We start from the raw sequence: 21,201 nt of genomic DNA on the forward strand, positions 1-21,201 counted from the left end.
GCCTTTCAGATTATAGAGAGAGCACTCGTCTCAGCAGGCTCACAGTTGGCACCCTTGACGTCGGAATGTCATATTTGTATCATCTGGCTTGCAGCTGTCACAGTATACTACATTGGGGGAGCAGGCACGGAAGCAGCAAGACACTGTACTGCAGGGCACCCTCTTTTCAGAGTCCTCTTCAGAGCTCCCGCTGATGAGCCACCTCGTTAGAGATCGTGCAAGAAGAAGCACGTTGATTTCCCAGAAGAATTTCTCACGGAGGATACAGATTACAGTGAAGGGGAATGGTCCCCACGGTCGCCATTGAAGATGTCTCCTTCGGAGACATACTAGAAATATTAAAACACAGGGGTGACTGGAAGCCCACCAATCCTTCCTCCGAGGAGTCTTTCTTCTTGTAGGCTTTTTCAGTGCCCAACCTTCTACTTCCTGGGTGACCCCTCCTGCAGATGAGTTAATTAAGCTCATTGTGCAGCATGCTTGGATGACACCACTGAGCCAATCCCCGGCAACCTGACAAAATACTCTTCCCCCACGAGGATCAACCCTACTGGTCCAAAGGTTTAGCGGTAGATGCTATGGTGCTGGCGGCCACGAAGAAGGAACTCACAGAGGAGAGTCCTACTGTCCATACTTCAAACTGAGAGTCTTGGACGTTGGACAGATTAGGGAAGCGGGTTTATGCTTCAATGGCCGTATGCCATATGGTCGTTGAATTATTTGGCACATTTCACCCGTCTTCAAAGGGACCTGATCACTGAGCTATCAGGAGCAGTGTCTGACGAGGTACGCGATAAGGTTGCTTCCCAGCTTGACACCCTAGAATCCATCTCCAACTCGTCCATGCAGTTGATTGCACATACAACCGAAGGGACGGCCAGAGCGGCAGGTACAGGCATTGTCATGAGACATCATGCCTGGATGCACTTGTGTGAATTGGTGGACCCTTTCAAGTCTTCCTTAGTCAACGTTCCCATTGATGATGATGCTTCGCTGTTTGCCCCAAAAGTTAGGCACTTTAGCCAGGTGTGAAAAGGATGGAAAGACCCTTTCTGTTGTGGGCATACATTTTTACACTCCTCAACGAGCCTACTCAAGGAATCAGAGGAGTGGAAAGATGTGGTTCAAGAAGTCCCAAGAACCTTTTTGAGACTCACGTGGTGAGTTTTCTCCCTGGGGCAGAGGAGTGAACTCATCAGGAAGACACCCCTCCTGTGGCAGAAGGGGCCCGCATAACCAAGGCTCCAGGGATTCTTTCTCTGGGCAACCCTATCAGCTCTCCTGAAGAGCAGCCCAATTGCCTGCCTCTGGAGGCAGTCGGGGGAAGGTTCTCTCTGCATCCTTTAGCCTGGCATTCGATAACATCAGATACCTGGGTGCAGACAGAAACTACTAGAGGTTAATATATCCCCTTTGATCTTTATCCAAGGTGGCAAAGGTGAATCCCTGATATTCCACCCAGTAAGAGGGATGCACCAGCTCAAGAAATTCAAAAGCTGCTCGAAAAGAGAGTCATCCAAGCAGTCCCACCAGACCAAGTAGAATCCGGATTTTACTCAAGATTCCTTTTAGTGCCAAAAGAAGGGGACTGGGGGCCAAGTCTAGGCCTCAGTATCTTGAACAAGTTTGTCAGACAAAATTCCAGATGGTCACGTTGCAGTCTATCCTTCCTTTTCTGGAGAAAAACGATTGGATGTGCTCTGTAGATCTTCAGAATGTGTATTACCACATAAAAATGGACAAACACTCCAGAGGATATCTCCATTTCTGGCTGGGAGCCAGTCATCACCAATTTCATGCACTGCCCTTTGGTCTCACCACAGCCCCCAGGGTGTTTACCAAATGTATGGCAGTGGTAGCAGCTCATCTCAGACTACAAGATTCTACATGAGGCTGCTTCAGTGTCACAGTGGTCTCTGCTAACTCACCCCATGTCTGATCCAATCTGCATAACAGACCGTTGCAAATGGGACTTGATTTGGTAGATGAAGCCTGAAGAGGAGTTATGGAGTCGCCCTTTCCCCTCTCTCAACCCAAGGCCGTAGTGACCACGGATGCCTCCCTGATGGGGTGGGGGGGACTTTCAGGGAAAAACAGTCCAAGGCACTTGGTCCCCCTAGAACTGAAGGCGGTGCTTTTGGCATTGCAAGCATTCCAGTCTGCCCTTCAGCTGGGTACAATTGCTATCCAGTCAGACATGTCAGTCGTCTGGTACATCAACAAACTGGGAGGAACTAGATCCTATCCGTTATGTCAGGAAGTCCTGAGAGTATGGCAATGGGCGATTGCCTCCAACCGCTTTCTGATAGTAACACACATTCCTGGGAATTCCAACGTGATTGCGGACAAACTGAGGAGATGGATTCTCTTGCCTCATGAGTGGTTTCTCAATCCCATAGTAGCGACAGAGATTTTTCATCGTAGGGGTCAGCCTTGCTGTGATCTGTTTGCATCTCCCACAAATGCAACAGCTACTTCAGAGTCCCCGAGAGATGCTCTTGTACATGATTGGCCTCTGAGACGGCTTTATGCCTTTCCTTCTTTTCCCCTAATATCTCAGTTTCTGAAGAAAGTGCAATGGTTGAGAATCTAAGTAATCCTCATTGCACCCTTTTGGCCCTGTCAAGTCTGGTTCCCCTTTCTTTGGCCTCACCTAGTTCACCGTCCATGGACTCTGGATCCAACTCCAGGACTGCTGTCTCATCCACAGGGGCTGGCCCTTTCCAACCTACCAAGTCTCAAGCTGACCGCTTGGTATCTCCACTTCCAGTAATTGCCAGGCTGCATAATTATCTTCCTCAGTACAAAGGATACTTCTGGCCTCCCATAGACCATCCACCAGGAACTGTATCTTAGTAAATGGAACAGATTTTGTAACCTGATCTCGAAGAGAAGGAGTTGACCCCTTTTCAGTGCCGATTAATAGTGTTAGAATATTTGTCAGCTTTACTCCAGTCAGGAGTCTCAGCTTCTACTGTCAGAGTCCACTTAGCATCTATTTCAAACTTCCATAATGGCTTAGATGATTTTTCCTTGATATCTCACCGCCACTGCAAAAACATCTTGAAGGGGGGTTACACATTTAAAGCCACCCCTTAAAGAACCCATTGAACCTTGGAGTTTAACTTTAGTCTTGCAAACTCTGACCCGTCAACCCTTTGAGCCAGCAGCCACATGTGTTATAAAATTTTTGTCCTGGAAGACTTTATTCCTGGTAGCCATCACCTCAGCCAGAAGAATATCAGAGTTACAGACCTTGTGTGTAAAATGCCCATACATCATTTTTCACAAGGAGAGACTAATCCTTCCTTCCTGCCCAAAGTTGTCTCAGAATCTAATATTAACCAATCCATTGATTTGTCAGTTTTCTTCCCAAACTTTTCAAACAAAGGAGAGTATTAATTACATTTATTGGATGTACACAGACAGTTACATTTTTATTTAGATTGAACTAAATCCTTCAGGAAGTCGGACCAACTGTTTCTGTCCTTTTCGGGTCATAAATTAGGCAAGCCAGTTTCCATAGTCACTTTGTCAAAATGGTTGACAGATTGCATCACCTTTGTTTATCAACAAAACAGAGCGACTCTATCAGCTAAATTCAAGGCTCCATTGTCACTAGACACTACTCTTCTCATCCACATAAACTCAATGATCTTTTAATAACAATATAGTGTGTTTAACTCATTTAGTTTAATAGTGCTCTATTTCACATACCTTATATATTGTTGTATGTATATCCATACCCAATTTGTAACTACGATTGTTTTTTTTACTTACTCATAAGCTAAAATGTAATGTACTATTATTACTTGCCATTGTGTTTTTTTCCCTGCTCATAAGCTAAAATTGTACTATTATTACTTGCCAAATCATGGTAATGTACCTATGTATTTGTTATTCTATTCTGAAGTGTGGAGCTTTTTTCCCCGGGCCTCCACTGAAAATGAACATAAATCCAGTTGGACCAGCCTGGTCAACAAATGTAAAATAAATAAATAAATGCCACCAGATCAGTTTACACTTCAGTAGCCTTTCATTCCAGAACCTCTATGGATGACATTTGCGCAGCATCTACTTGGACTACCCCTCATACTTTTATCACTCATTACAAATGGGATATGATCTCCGGGGAAAGAGCATCCTTTGGCTCTATGGAGTTCAGGACTATCCTTCCATAGGACCTCCCAGGGTATGTTTTTACAGTTCTAATCTTGGCCATAGATGTCAGGCTCCCAGCATCAGTTGATCAGATCGTTTCAGTCTCTCAAAAACAATTCACAAAAAAGATCTACTATCGCAAGTGGAAGAAATTTTCCATTTAGGATATGTTAAAAGGTTTAGACCCCTTTTCTGCTCCCATTCATTCCTTGTGTGAACTTTTCGGCAATAGCTCTAGTTATTTCATTATCAAAGTGCAAATGGCTGCAATCTCAAATTTCCACATAGGGCAAAATGACAATTCTGTAGCTTCCTTAAGAGGCTGTAAAGCCTTCTTGAGAGGAACGGTTCTTCTACGACCACCTATCAGAGATCCGGTATCTCCCAGTGATATTACTATCATGCTACAAGCATTAACTCAACCTCCATTGAACCAACAGCATCAGTAGATTTGAAGCTCCTCTCTTGGAAAACAATTGTTCTGGTCTCTGTTATGTCAGCTAGATCGATTTCAGAGTTACAGGCCCTTTCCTGCAAACCCTCCTATCTGGTATTCCTTAAAAAGAGTCTCCCTGAGAGCTAATGCATCCTTTCTTCCTAAGGTGACATTAGAATCAAACTTAAATCAGTCACAAAATCTACCAGTATTTTTTCCTCAAATTCTCAAACAAAGATACAATACATTCTACGTATGCTGGACGTTCATTACCAGCTCAGGCTCTACCTTCAAAGGACTGAACAATTCAGAAAGTCTGATCAATTCTTTGTCACCTTCTCAAGACTAAAATTAGACAAAGTAGTTGCGAAGTTTACTCTTTCAAGATGGTTATCAGACTGCATTTCTTTTATCTATAGTAAAAAGGGCTTGTCACTACAATCTAAGCCTAAAGCTCACTCCACAAGGGCAGTAGCCATGTCAATAGCTTTTACGAGTAGACTTCCTATTGATGAAACTTGTGCTGCAGGAACTTGGTCTACAGCTCACACTTCTGTATCTCATAACAAACTGAATATACAGTCCAGATCATGCTCTCTTTTAGATTCCACCATTCTCAGTAATGACCTTCCTTAATAACACCCAGGTAAAACAGCTTGGAAATCTGTCCCACGTGTTGAATCTGGAGAAAATACTCAATATTGAATAAAAAAGTTGCATACTTGTCATAACAATAGATCCATATTGTCTGACTTTCATCCATTTCAACCTCTCTCCATCCTGCCCCTCTTCCAAATTAATTTAAATGGTCTTCTGGTGACCAGGTAGTTCGCTTGTTATACTCTGTCTGTGAGCAGTCCTGACAGACTGCCTTCCAGTCCTGCTTATTACTTGCCTTCTAGTGTTTAGCTTTGAGTGTAGTGTCATGGTTATAAATTATCTTTTATTGGAGCAAATTTGATGTGAGGTACCAAGGTGAAGTGAAGGGAATTAATGGATAGCAGAGGAGTCTGAGCCCTGGATCTGAGAAGCTTCAGAATCATTGCTGAAGTCTGATACAGTCAGATCCAACAAACGACAGGTTGAATTGGATGAAAATCTGACAACATGGATCTATCATTGTGGTAAGTACATAACTTTCATATATTGATCAGTGTGGTTTTGTAGGTGGGAGGCAAACATTTGACATGAACTGAATGATGATTATTCAGAGGAAAGTAGACCACAAGACGATCCCTCTGCTATTTGTGGGTCTTGAATGCAGGCACATCATTTGATAGAAAGTTAGCTGGCAGTTTGAGTAGAACAATAGCATAATCTGTGTTTCCTGATACAGTAAATGGGTTAATTAGGAAGATATATTAAGGATCAAAGGCAAGAATCAAGGTGAAAAGGTTCCTTTCTGTTAAGTTGTCTTTGAACAGAGTAACCAGGCAGTGTTGTCCTCTTTCTCATTTGTTATTTGCTTTATACTTAGAACTATAGACAAAGAAATTAAAGGACTAGGAAATTCAGGGGTATAACTGGAATGGTACTCAAGAAAAAATGTCTTTATTTGCAGATGATGTTTTGTACTTGAAAAATACAGAAAATTAATATAAAATCAATAGAGATGAAACACTGGATGTGGCCATAAACTGTGTTCCCACACATGAACTGATTTATTCAACAGTACCCATATTTTAGGGGACATGATAAAAATAACTACTTAGGTATTTGGATTGAAAGGGAAGCTAAGGACATGTGCGATGATACTAAACAAAAGATACACGAAGAAGCCATGTATGCTTATATTTAAAGTTTGAAACCTGTTTGCAGGACACTATTCATAGTGAAAAAAATCAGAAAATATTAATCTGAAGAGTATACTTGCAGATCTAGTAGTAAAATGTTTTTCGTAACTAATTCTGTAAACATTGTTGTAACCTCTTTGTTTGTGTGTGCTTTTTGTTGGGTCCCGTTCAGAAGATCGAGTCATCAGAAAGTCAAACCTAATATGGTCGACTTCCCAAAATGTTGAAGCTTTTGTATGGAGATCGCGGCCCAGTGGGATTGAGTAATTTACCCCTTTCCTCATTTTAGTGTTATCTCGGCGTTGGTATGTATTATATGCAGGGTGGTTGGGGGTCACAGGGGGGCTTGCCCCTGCAAAACAAAAGATTTTCATTGTTTTGTGTTGTTCGGCTTTCCAAAGAGTTGATCTTCTGAAATAGGTCCTTTTTATTATATTTTAGTTATATCACTGATCATGGCTAAAAATGGGTCACATGATCAGGCCACCAACACCTGGTTAAGAAATTAAAAAAATAAAATGTCCTCTTGTTAATGTTTTTCATATTTCAACACTTCCAGGCATTTTTTAGCAGTTTTGTCTCCAAATGCCCAGCCACTTTCAGGGTATTCCTCTAATGTCTACTCCCCATGCAGTGGTTTGTTGCACTTCTGTGTAAAGTAATGCTCCTAAAATCAGCAGATGTAATATTATTTTTCTTCCATGTCTGCTGCTTGATTCCCAAAATGGTGTTCTTTGTTTTAATCATTAGTGAATACTTCCTGAACAACATGGTGATCAGAGTAGAGTTTTCGTATGGTAGATACTGAGCATTGATATGAACATGTTTTTTTCTTTTTTGTAGATATTTTTATTGGGAATTTTTCTTATTTTGACTGCATCTGTTTTTCAGGCTGATCAACCTAGCAATGCAGTTAGCATCAATGTTCCCCAAGTTCAGCTGATTAATCCTGAGAACCAGATAGTAGAGGTAAGTTACCAAAATGCACATAAGTACTTGTGGAGTTTGGAGCTGGCTGCACATGGTTGTTGTGGGAAATGGAATAGAAGCATCAGGGCTTCTTATTCAAACATATTGAAGAAAAGAGATGAAATTTCTCATTTAAATAGTATTTGGGAATGCCACAATGCAGGACCTTTAACTTAGATTAGATTTTGTGGATGAAGTTATTGATGATCATTGTGGTATTCACTGTTGTCTTCACTCTTGGGATATTCTGCCATACAGTTAGCCTGTGGTTGGCCAGTCTTTCAAAGCGTTTCTGCTCCCAAGTTCTCCATCAGGTTCAAAAACATTGGTAGTATAAAGGGTGCACTGGCCTATGCCCTCATCAGGTCTTTCTTGCCTTGCAGTTGCAGCTGTATCTAGACAGCACATACAGTCCCTCAGTCAGCCAAAATAAGTCTCGCTGAGGTAAACAAGTACTGCACAGGAGATTCACTTATTTGCTTGTATGTAATGATAACTAATGTCTGGCGCAGAATTTAGAGGAAATCGTTGGTAAGGTTAATAACTGTCCAGTCTGTGGTAAAGATTATCACACTGAGTGATTTTGTCTTGGTCCAGAGCATGATGTGGACTTCTGTCTCTACTGTGCATTGTTTCTGTCTCTACTGTGCATTGTTTATCCTGGAGATAGTCTGCTGTTACTAGTATTCTCTCTAGGTGTTCAGTGTAGGTTAACAGGTGAACTTCATCTTGAAGTGAATTGCAAAAATGAGCCTGATAGTCAGCAGAGAGAAATTCTGTTATTCCATCTCAGACAGTAACATTTCTAAGATTAAGTCTGGACACTGTTCAGTGCAGAGCCTTCATAGGACAAGCAAAGCATGCTATTAGATTTGTTTTCCAAATACTCTCAAAGATACAAGAAGTCATTGTGTATGTTTATATTTAAAGTTTCAAACCTGTTTGCACTACACCATTCATAGTGAAAAATCATAAAATATTAATCTGAAGAGGGCACTTGCAGATCTAGTAGTAAAATGTTTTTCTTAGCTAATTCTGTAAACTTGGTTGTAAACTCGGAGCTATTTACAGATAGTACAGCTGTGTCAGGAACTTTTGTCTCTTGATCACAACAGGAGGGTATCTGAGGTTGCTTAGAACACAATAGCATGCATTGTGATCTTATGTGCCCTAAGTGCACCTGCACATAAGAAAGCTAGAATGGAACTTGAGAAATAGGTGGTATTAATACCTCCATTGTTTGAAAACCACTATTTCCCTGCTGCTGTGCATCAAGAAGGAAATCTCATGATGGATGCAGTATTGTTTCTTGATCAAAGGAATGCTCTTAAGAGAATTAAAGTGTACTATTGCACTGACAAGACTCCTCTGACGTGGCATGGGGTAGCCCTCCAGGTCCAGCAGACTTGGAAATACAGGATGAGATGATATATCAACATCAAGGAAATTATAGCCCTAATTCTGGCACTCAGAGCCTTTCCCTCAGCTATTTGGGGAAGTATATGTATGTGTCCCAAATATGAAAAAATAAGTCTAGAAGATGTAGGATTTTTGCTTGGAAATGTTTACATAGATATTTTTATACCCCAAGTATTATGCCAGAGGATTTTTCCTCGGGTAGACAGCAAATGTTGGAGGTGTGACAAGGAAGAAAGAGGTAACTGGGAACATATTTTTTGGGAGTGCAGTGAGCTGACAGACTTTACAGATTCCCTGCAGGATGCACTGTTGGAGATGCTGGGTGGGCAGATTGCTGTGATGAGGGAGATGAGTTTTCTGAGCTGTGATACAGAATCAGAATTACATAGGCATGGTAAGGCCTTGCTGTGTCTAATTATGGTGGCTGACAAAAAAGCAATTACTAGAAAATGGAAATCAGAATCAAAGCCAACTATATTAGTAGTAGTGAACACAGTAACAGAGAGAAAACAACTGGAATTGAGATATTTAGTAAAGGGTGAGAGCAACCTTCGTAGAGAAAAAAAGGAATTGTGGGAGGAATGAAGTTTAAAAGAAGGCAGGACTTAAATGAGCTATGCAATGTTTGACTGAAAATGATTGGGTAGATTATAAGTGATGTATAATGTATGGAACTGGGAGTTTGTCAGTATGGTTTGTGATATAAAATGCTTGCTGCTAGGATTGTGTTGGTGTGGGTTGCTTTCATTCATATAAATGTATGAATGCCTGTGTTGTAAGTGGTAGTTTAGTGAAGATGTTTCTTGTTTAAAAAAAAGGCAGGGATTGAATAATTTATGTGATGTTGCTTAGGTTACATGGTGTGTGTGTGTGTGTGTGTGTGTGTGTGTGTGTGTATATATATATGTATATATATATATATATATATATATATATGTGTGGGTGTGTGTGGTTTGCTATCATTTTATTGGAGTGGACTTGGTCAAATGATCGTATCATTGACTCATGTCTGTGAAAAGTCACATTGCCAAATTCCAGTATAGCTGAAATACATCCCGAATTCGACCTAGGAGCGGGTGTTAACATGGGTCGAGATAGGGGCAGGGTTTGTACTTCAGCAATATCAGAGTTCAGCATTGTCAACGTTCGAGTTCCAAATTTCGTGCAAAGTGGATTCGACTGAGTCCATTTCAATAAAATGATAGTTAACCTATATATATATATATATATATATATATATATATATATATATATATGTATGTACGTATATGAAATATGTTTGTAAATGTGAACTAGTCAGTACAGTTAGATTGCTTTATATAAATTTGCATATGTCACAAATGATAATTCAATAAAGGTGTTTAAAAAAAAGATGTGGAAGGGAAATCATATAGAAACAGGCTTGTCAGTCCATGGAGAAGATATATATCATCCAGGCTAATAGACTTGATAGTCTTAAACAAAACTATCTCAATTACCTAATATCAGAAGCAAACAAGTCGGTCTCTGATACTCCACATACTCCCCATGACACACACACACACACACATATATATATATATATATATATATATATATATATATATATATATATATAATGGGTCTACTTCATTTGATCGAAATGTCATTTGATCGAAAACCAGTATTCAAGGCAAATAACAGGGATTTGTCCCCCTCCCCAATGTCGTGCAACCCTGGAGTTGGTATATGTAGTTGGGGGGGGGGGGGGTGAAGCCCCCTCACATATCTACGTTTAAAATCTGTACTTTTTGTTTTATTTTCTTCTTTTAAAGGAAACTAGATGGGGACTTCACCCCCCCTTAACTATATACCAACTCCAGGGTCGCACGACATTGGGGAGGGGAGCAAATCCCAGTTTTATGCCTTGAATATTGGTTTTCGATCAAATGAAATTTCGATCAAATGGGTTTAGGTCAAATGGTCTTTCGATCAAATGTAGACCCATATATATATATAAGAAAACTCATACCTAACAAAATGGAAAAGGTTCTCCTTTTGGCACGATTCCAGGGCCTTGACCCCTAAGGCAAGGCAGCATTGGTCCTGGAATACCTGTCAGATCAGTACATATCAGGCTTAGTTTGCACATTCATAAACAGTCATGCTTCTTCTGTTTCTACTTGCCTTCCCATGGATTTGGCTAGACATTCACTTGAGCATTTTTCTAAAGGGGAATGATTCATGATTTCTTTTAGGCCACGGAAGAGAAAGATGGCTCTGTCATGGGACCTTAATTTCCTATAAGAAAAACTGACATTGTTCTCCTTTTAAACCATCAGCATCTAGCCATGTTCTTCGTTTTTCTTGTAAAATGCTGTCTTTGGTGGCAGTCTCCTTTGCTTTGTATGTTTCAGAACTTGAAGCTGATGTATAACAAACCTTTCACAGTACTTCCAGATAGAGACCTTACAAAGCCAATCCTTCCTTTTTCCCTAAAGGGATTACTAAATTGACTGTAGATGTCAGTGGCACAATTGGCTTTGGTGCAGAAGGCTATGGGTTCTAATTCCACACTATATACCAGTTAGCTGGATTGCTGATGCTGTAGCGCAGCATAAAGGGGTGCTGCACTTCAGTTTGTGTCATCCTTTGGATGATATATTAAACTGAGACCCCATCTGATTGAGTTGGTGGCAGCTTAGGTGGATGTAAAAGATCCCATGGCACCTCTCAAAAAAGAGTAGGGGAACTCCCCCGATGGCCTGGCCAAATTTCCTGTTCATATAAGTACCACCTTGGGTCTTACCTGGAAATACATCAGTAACTTAGTGGGACTAATCTGATCAGTAAATGATAGATAAAAATAAAATAAATACCTTGAATCAGACCATTCAGATTCCAGTGTTTTCTCCCAAAGCCTCAGAATTCAGGAGAGAAAAAAACCTGCTTTCCTTGGATGTGCACAGGCAGCTGATATTTTACTTGCATAAAGTGAAAACATTCAGAACAAAATGAACAAATATTTGATTGTTAACAAGCAAATCCTTTCAAAGTTAGTGGGTGACTGCATTGCCTGTTTTCAGCATATTTGGAAACAAGTAACAAGGCAATTTTATAGCATACTGCACTAGAGCTACAACTGCCACTGCAGTTTTCCTCGAGTGGGTTTCTAGAAGCAGCAACCTGGTCCTCTGTGTACACCTTTTCCAACCATTACAGCTTAGGGGCTGCATCTTGTGAAGAACAGAATATAATTTTGCTGCCCTGCAAGGACTGATCTCTAAGTAATTAATCCACCTCTCTCTGTCACTGCTTTGAGAATCTCTGACGACTGAAGACTTCTGTAGTGAATACTACAGTGAACGTAGTACAGCTGTGTCAGTAACTTCTCATAAATGTAAATTTGCCTTTGCAGTCCAGGCTCCCTCCCACCACCCCCCTTCTTGTCTCCTACTCTCTTCTAGGGTTGGTGTTATAGTCAACTCTTTTTTTTAACACTAACCCTTGTCTGTCAAACCTGTGTCTTCCCCATGTTTTTGTTAATCCATTTCTGTAGTAGCTCTTGATTAGAATACGTTGAGATGGACCTTAGTTGGTGCTGGAGCTTCCCCTGGTTCTCCATATTGTGGGCCAGGGACTGTTACCCTGGTTTTACCAAGACAAGAAAGATCCAAAGATGGCATTGGCCAGCATTGATTTATACTGTTAACTATGCAAGAAGAGGAAGACATTGACATAGGCTCTTGGGAAGGGAAGAACTTTGGAAGACTGGTTGGCCACAGGCTACTTGCACAGCAGGATATCCCAAGTTTAAAGACTACAACAGTGAAACTACTTGAACATCTACGTTAATGGTAATTGTTAAGTTGTCAATCTCGCCTTCATTCTTGCTGGATGGGTTCGGAGCCGACCCTCGGCTCCGACTCGGCCTATACTAAAGCTCGAGAGCTACCCTATATCCCACAATGCTAGGCGCTAACTACCCAGATCTCGTTTGCCGCTTACAGCTGCGAGGTGCGTTTATTACCGGTTCTGCAGGTTAGATTTTATAATTCTTGAATTTCTCCCTTTTAGTCAGATTTTCAGTTCGTTTTTTGTTAGCGACCATCCCATTAGCTTCCCTTCATAGCTAATCTCCCTTCCGGTCCCTTTTAATCCCTTAATCCTACCCCTTCTTTGGTTAGAAGGTTAGGCCTTTGGGCCTATTCCTCTTTCTTTAAATTGTCAGTTTAAATTGTTGTGTGACTGACTTAGCTCGTGTTAAAGGGTGTCTGTGTGTGTGTGTGTGTGTGTGTGTGTGTGTGTGTGTGTGTGTGTGTGTGTGTGTGTGTGTGTGTGTATGTGTGTGTGTGTGTGTGTGTGTATTTTTTGTACTTTTTAGGATGTCTAGACACCAGGGTCTCAGGCTTCAAGAAGTGTGACTCGTGCTGTCAGAAAATGTCGCTGACAGATGGTCACACTTCTTGTGTTTATTGCCTGGGCCCTCTGCACCTGCAGGACTCTTGTTCTGCCTGTCATGCATTCAGTCCAAGAGTCCTGCAGGAACGCAGAAGTAAGTTAATTTTGAGGGGCTTATTAAAGCCTGAAGGTTCCCCGACCAAGTCATCGTCGGGGAAGCCTTTGAAGCCATCTAAGCCGTCGGCTCCGTGTTCAGAGCCTTCGACTGGTGGTGCTCTGACTGCTGCTACATCGGCTCCGGCTGGAGCCGATGTTTCCAAGACACAGTCTTCCTCATCGGCTCCGGCTGGAGTCAACGTTTCTCATATTCAGTCTTCTACATCAGCTCGAGCCTGAGCCGATGATTCTAGGACTCAGTTGGCGCCGATAGTGGTGCGGTGCCATCTGCTAGCCATAAACGGTCCAGGTCTCCTTCCTTGGAATCTGTTCACTCTGCTCCAAGGTCTCCCTTACTCTCGGAGGGAGCCATCGAACCCATTCCTCTAGGTCTTCCAGGCTCTCGGACCATGACCTCGAGAGGGTGGTTAGTAGACTTCTTATGTCTCAGGCACTAGCCCAGATGCTCCATAGCCCTTCTCAACAGACAGTGGCTATTCCCACCCCATCTTCGATTCCTCCTCTGACTTTTCCTTTGAGTTCGGAGCCGGAGCTTGTGGGAGCCGTGGCCGTTGACATGTCGTAGCCGATACCTCACCTTTCGTCTCCATCGTCGGCTCCGGTCTCTTCCATGGTCCCATCCTTGGAGGGATCCGGGCGCATGGACTTCCTCGTCGGCTCTGAGGGGGCGAGTGGCATCGGACCCTTGTCCGACCCGTTCTCCCTCTCGGAGCTTTGGCGCTGGTAAGTACGGCCCCGACATAGGCTTTGGAGCCGTCCCTCTCGGTGCCGGGAGGGGTCCTCATCTCTTCAGAGCGGGGACCTTCTACCCTGCTTGATAGGGGGCGCCTTCAAAGTCATGAGGAGCGTGCTGGCCCCTGTGGCTGCTCCACGGTCGGCTCCCTCAGCTCCTCCCTCTGTAGTGCCTGCTGCGGTCTCTACCCACCCTCTCATTCCTGACCATAGAGATCCAACGCCTCAGGTTTCCCCATTGGGAATATCCTCCTCTTCCGAGGTTTCCCCTGATCTGTCAGGGGCACCCCCTCGGAAAAGGAAATGTAAGAGGAAGCATGTGGACTCCCCTGAGTCCATTACATCGGATACCAACTTGGATGAGTCGGAAGGGTCCCCACGGTCCCCCTCTGAGGATGTCTCCTTTTCAGACATCCTTGAGATCCTGAAGCAGAGGGGGAACTGGTCTACCCTTAATCCTTCTGAGGACGAGTCGGTTTACCTAGAGGCGTTTGGCTCTCGCCCTTCCACCTCCTGGGTGTCTCCCCCCTTTGACCCCCTAATGGAAGTGGTGGCGTGGAAGGTGTGGACGGCCCCCGATACGATGGAACCTACCCCACGGAGGCCTTCAAAATTCATAACAGCCCCTTCGGACAAACAGTTTTTAGCCAAGGGTGTTCCAGTTGATGCCATGGTGGTGGCTGCAGCCACTAAGAAGGAACTGACCGATCCTTCAGTACCTGTCCATCCTCCTAACAAGGAGTCTAGGACTATGGATAGGTATGGCAAGCGGATGTTTTCTTCAGCGACCTTTGTCATGCGGTCACTGAATTATCTGTGCCACTTCACCCACCTTCAAAGAGACATGCTAAAAGAAGTGGGTGAGGTCTTACAGGATCCAACAGCTGCGGGGTCTCAGGACAAAATAAACTCCCAGCTGGCAACCCTGAATTCCATTGTCAACTCCTCCATGCGGCTTATTTCCTATGCGGCCGATGGGGCGAGTAGGGTTGCAGGCACAGGCGTGGCCTTACGGCGTCACGCCTGGATGCGGCTTTGTAACTTTGCAGATCTCTTTAAGGCGTCCTTCACTGTTCAACTTTGTTTGGACCTCAGGTGAAGGATACTTTGACCCGATGCGAGCAAGAAGGCAAGACTCTCTCTGCCGTGGGAGTCCGTTTTTCCACTCCGTCTAGACCATACCCTAAGGGTCAGAAGGGTGGGAAAATGTGGTTCCGTAAACCACAAGAGGTCGTGCCTGACGCAAGAGGTCAGTTCCCCTCTAGAGGCAGGGGGGGGAACAATAACAGACACCGCCCTAGGGGCAGAGGAGGTCCGCAAAATCAGGGTAGCAGAGAGTCTCTTTCTGACAAACCCTTCCAGCATCCCTGAGAAGCTGCCCGACTGTCCGCCTTCAGAGGCAGTCGGGGAAAGGTTATCACTGTACCCAGAAGCCTGGCTTTCACTCACCCAAGATAAATGGGTACAGTCGATTATATCAGAGGGTTACAAAATTCCTTTTATCCGCACCCCAACTCAGCCAAAAGGACCCCTCCCAGACGTTCCATTTTCAGGGCAGGATGTTCCAGGGCACATGGCAACCTTACGAGTGCCACCTGCACATAAATGTCTTGGAGATGAGAGCAGTAGTTTTAGCGTTGCAAGCCCTTCAGGACTCTCTTCCCATCGGGACTATTGCAGTTCAGATTGACAATATGTCCGTAGTGTGATACATCAACAAGCAGGGCGGAACCAAGTCATATCCCTTATGTCGAGATGCACTCAGACTTTGGCAGTGGGCGATCTCCTCTGAGTGGTTTCTGATAGCAACACACATCCCTGGGAAGTCCAACATTATAGCGGACAGGTTGAGCAGAGCCATTCTCATGCTACACGAGTGGTCTCTCAAACAAGCAGTAGTGGAAGAAATTTTTCAGAAATGGGGTCGACCTTGCTGCGATCTTTTTGCAACACCTCAAAACAGCAAGTGCCTCGACTTCTTCACTCTCTTCCCGGCCACGCCCCCAGAGACGCTCTAGTCCACGATTGGCCCCGGGGACTTCTGTATGCCTTTCCCCCTTTCCATTAATCATTCAATTGATTCAGAAAGCTACCGCCGTGAGAGCCACCATGATCCTCATTGCTCCTTACTGGCCTCGACAGATATGGTTTCCGTTCCTGCATCGTTACCTCTTGGGGCAGCCCTGGCATCTGGACCCAGTGCCAGATCTCTTGACCCATCAGTCAGGACAGCTGCAGCACTCCCTCCAATCTCTCAACCTCACAGCTTGGTTGCTCCAATTCCAACCCTAGCCAGGCTTCCCCTTATTTCCCATTCTGTGCGTGACATACTTATAGCTTCCCTAAAGTCATCTACCAGAAGGATTTATGCCAGCAAGTGGAAGTGTTTTTCCTTCTGGGCAGGAGCTAGAAGTATAGATCCTTTTACTGCCCCTATCCAATCAGTCCTAGACTTCCTAGCCAAACTGTTTCACTCAGGGTCTTCTTCCTCTACCAGTACAGTTAGCGGCTATTTCAAACTTTCATGTAGGCTTTTTGGACTCCAGTATCATGTCCCATAAGCTTTGTAAAACCTTTCTTAAAGGTATCTTTTTGCTTAAACCCCCAATCAGAGACCCCCCACCGCAGTGGGACTTAATTTTGGTTCTAACTTCCTTGATTCTTCCCCCCTTTGAACCTGCGGCTTCCTGCTCCCTGAAATTGCTCTCTTGGAAGACTCTTTTTCTAGTCGCCATAACATCTGCGAGAAGAGTATCAGAACTTCATGCCCTTTGCATTCGTCCACCTTATCTAGTTTTCCATAAAGACAGAGTGTCCCTCAGGACTAACCCGTCCTTTTTACCCAAGGTTTCTTCTGAGGCGAATCTAAACCAGACTATCGATCTCCCAGTTTTCTTCCCCAACTACTCCAGCAGAGCGGAACAAAAGCTGCATTTTCTGGACGTTCATCGTCAGCTCCGTTACTACCTGGATAGAACCAAGAAAGCTAGGAAATCTGAGCAGCTCTTCTTATCTTATGCAGCAGGGAAGAAAGGCCTTCCAGTTTCCAAAGTAACCCTTTCTAGATGGCTGGCCTCTGTGATTACTTTCATCTATGACCTCAGACGCCAAAAGCTACCGTCAAGGCCCAGGGCTCACTCAACTAGAGCATTAGCTACGTCAATAGCTGTTCAGGCTAGATTACCAATAGATTCCATTTGTGCGGCAGCCACTTGGGCCTCTCCTCATACCTTTATCTCTCATTACAAATTAGACATGGCCTCCCGAAGCCGGGCTAATTTTGGTTCCACCGTTCTCAAGAGTCTGTTCCGATGAGCCACCCAGGGTGAAGGTGCTAGGGACGCGGTCCCATCCAGCAAGAATGAAGGCAAGATTGACAACTTAACATTGAGAAGTTATGTACCTACCATAACGTTCCATGTTAGTTGTCTTCTTCTCGCCTTCTTTCTTGCGTCCCACCCCCCATCCCCCTAGGCTGGACAGACCTAAGGATCCTTGGGGATCTTCTTCCTGCCTCAGTATTGGCCCCCTTGGCTATCCTTACTGGTAGCATAGGTCTAGGTGACTTATAAGTGAGGTTTCCTCTTCTCCTTATTTTGGAGATCAGAACTGCTATGGTTTCAGCTATCAAACGAGATCTAGGTAGTTAGCACCTAGCATTGTGGGATATAGGGTAGCCTCGAGCCAGTATAAATAGCTCTCAAGCTTTAGTATAGGCCGAGTCGGAGCCGAGGGTCGGCTCCGAACCCATCCAGCAAGAAAGAAGGTGAGAGGAAGACAACTAACATGGAACGTTATGGTAGGTACATAACTTCTCAGTTTCTAACACAACTGTCCTTTTCAGAAATTGAAATGATTGTGTAAAACAGCTTTCAGCAGGTATAAATATATTTTTATATTGTTTCTTGGATTATTGTTCTGTTTCTGATTGATTTGCTTATTCCTATCTTTTTGGAGGCTGCATAATAATGGCTGTGCTCCAGTTTACTCACTTTCATGGAAGGATTTTTTTTAACCTTGATATGGGATGAGGAAGAATGAGGTTAAATAATGTGTGTGTGTGCATTTGCACCATTATGGGAATGAACTTGTATGCTTCTGTGCACTGTCACTTGTTTCAACCATCTGCATGTGCCAAGAACGTATAGAGGACCACGCTCTTTCTTTTTCCTATTCTATGTTCTGGAGAAGGTAAATATTCTGTGATTCCTGGCAACCCCTCTTTGAGCACAAACACTGTCCGTACTTCTCATTTGTTCCTGTTACGTAGCCTACACTAGTTCTACCAATATATCTGGGATTTGCAACCATTGTAGGACTGCCCAAATAAGGTTTCTTGAGACTAATATTCTTTCTCAAATGCTAGGAATGCCCAGTTGTACTTTTTCCTCATGTTTAGCTTCTTCTCAGTTATCTGTCTCACTGCAAACATTGGGTCAGTTGTGCTGCATCCTGATCTGAATCTGAACTGCTTGTCTTCATTCTTACTTTTTTCTACTGTGCATATTTATCAGTCACTTTCTTTGGAACTTTCATGTAGTGTTACAGGAGAGTGATACCTCTGCACTGCCCACAGTTGTGAATGCCCCCTTTTTTGCTTGTACATTGGTACTAGTATGCTCGTTCTCCAGTCATCTAGAGTACGTTTTTCTCTCCATAATGCTATGAGAACCCACAGGAGCCATTTCTCCACAAACTCACCCAACATGTGGGAGCATATCTGCTGTGACTTCATCTGAGTCTGCTGCTTTCCCTGACCTCATTTTCCATAGTGATGTTCTTACTACACTCATTGTATGATATGTCTGGGGCAGTACAGCATCTGTGGAGTTTTCTTCATTCAGAAGCTTCTGGAAGTACTTACGGGTGTCTGCTGACTATCATCTTTTTGTTTTTGCCTTGAAACCTGGTAGTGTTCATTTGCACCATCTGTTGAAACACTTTCCAAAAGCTGTTAGATTGCTTGTGATGCCTTGGCCTCTTTGTTAGCTAGCCAATATTCAGTCTTAGCCTGGTATGTTTTTTCTAACTCCCACTTTTTCCTGTACTCCTCCTTTCTTTTGATGACTTCCTGGACTCCTGCATTCTGTCCTTATACATTATTTCCATACCTGGCTCAGACACGTATTTATTTTGTATCACTTTGCAATTGCTGATTTTGTCCCATTGTCCTTTCTTTACTTGGAGTAAGTCTGCCTAAGTTGCATATTGGCCACCATCTCATAGTTGGCATAACGATTAAGGTCTTCAGGTCTTCACCTCCCATGCTCAAGGGACAAGGTTCCAGCCTGGCATCTGACCAGTACCTTTGTGGAGTTTGCATGTTTTCCCTGTGCATTTTTGGGGTTCCTTCCAAAAAAACATGGTGAGTGTTTCCACTTCAGACACCCAAAAGTGGGGTTGAGGGCACTTCGCTAACCATTTTTGGCATCAGCCGTGATGTGCAGTATCCTCTAGATTAGAGAACATGGCTCAGAGACTGCATGTCATGGTTAGCCACTCAGTGATGTAAAAAATGGCTCTAGGTGACTTGGTTATTTTGACTAATTTTGCCAAAAAATGGATATGGGTGTTTGCCAGTGCTAAGTGGGTTGATGATCTATGATACGCATCTGTGCTGTCGGTGGAAGGAGGTGTGTGTGCCCCCATTGGCCAGTGTGTGACTGCCGTAAAGTCCAGTAGCCATGAGTCAGTAAGCTTCTGGTCCATTGGTGTCCAGTTGCCCACCTTGAGTTACCTAGTGTAGTGCTTTTGATTGTAAGCTGCATGTAAAATGAGTCAACCTGCCAAACATGAACTAAGCATTGCTACACTCAGTATAGGTTCAGTGACAGGAAACATCTTGAAAGAATACGATGGTAAGAATGAAGCTGGACATCCCTTGTATCCAGGAAGCAAGGTGGAAGAGCAGTGCAGCAAAGCTACTTGGCTTGGTGTCCAGAGTCTACTACTCAGGGGACAACAGACTAGAAATGATGTGGGAATTGTGGAGAGGGAGGAGTTTCAGAAGGGATGTCATCAGGAATAGTGACAGACTCATTTCAATCACACTCCAGACTAAGGGTGTGGTGGTATTCCTAATCTCAACCTTTTCCCACAGCGGGGTTGTGGTACCAAGGAAAAGGTTGCATTCAGGCAGCAGTTACAGGGCCCTACTAGATGAAGTGGGACAACATGGATTGGTGTTAGTTATGGGTGACCTGAATGCACATATCAGGACAGAGAAAATAAGATTTGAGGACTGCCTTGGTCCATATGGGTGGGGCAACAAGAATAAAAAGGAGAGGCCATTCTAGACTTCTGTCTGACAAATGGCTTGTTTAGTGATGGTCAACATATGGATTCAGCAAGACAGACTGTGAAATGGACATATACAAGAGTTGTTTATCGTTATTAAATCACATTTTAAAGAATGACAGCTTTATGTATATTAACAGAAAACAAAGTAGAGTAATATTTTTTCATCTTTGCTTTCATACAGTGTACATATGTTTTTTTTTTCTTAATTATCATTCACACTAGCATTACCTTCCCTTAAATCTTAGTCATCCTGAACACTATTCTGTATGTATTCTTACAAATTTCATTTACTTCAGTGTACTTTGCTCCTTCCATGTCTTCAGTCCTTTTTTCTCCTTTACAGTGTTCAGTACTTCAGTTACCTATAGCCAACTCAGATCCTGTGTCCCAAATCAAAATCATTTCTTTAGTGACAGTGATTTGCTCCCCCAACAGTTCTGACAAAATACTTTGTAGGCTTTTTTTTTTTTTTTTTTATACATCTAATACCTGGTTAAATTCCCTAAAACCTGTTCCTGGTTACTGCTCTTTCCTTTCACACCTCCGGCATGTGGGATCTACCTGAAGAAAAATACTCTGAAGACTGCTTGGGGTATAAACATACCAATGCAAACACTTCCAAGCAAAAATTCACTTAATTACATGTTTTATACTTGCATCTTTCACTTTTTCTAGCCCCATGAGCTTCCAGCTCGATTTTCTGTTCTCTGGAATTTCTTAATGTGCCTGAAATATACTACTAAATCCTTGTCAGTACACTGGTATGGTATCCCACCATATCTGTCCATTTGCCTCTAGCCTTTCTTCTTTTGTTTGTGCACAACTCCTCAGATTTTTTTCATAGGTTTCCCCTAA

At 43.3% G+C, this 21,201-nt stretch overlaps 1 protein-coding gene across 1 annotated transcript in view; it reads left to right on the top strand.

Moving 5' to 3' along the window:
• SIK3 (SIK family kinase 3) overlaps positions 1 to 21,201 on the top strand; it is a gene marked incomplete in the record, with an annotated part of 4,425,276 nt that overhangs the window by 2,525,584 nt on the left and 1,878,491 nt on the right. The window contains 1 exon segment of the mRNA XM_044080968.1: positions 7,282 to 7,359. Coding sequence (XP_043936903.1) covers positions 7,282 to 7,359 — 78 coding nt within the window.

Source organism: Protopterus annectens, chromosome 8.part0, assembly GCF_019279795.1.
Source record: "Protopterus annectens isolate FY-2018-M chromosome 8.part0, PAN1.0, whole genome shotgun sequence".
Classification (NCBI taxonomy): domain Eukaryota; kingdom Metazoa; phylum Chordata; order Ceratodontiformes; family Protopteridae; genus Protopterus; species Protopterus annectens.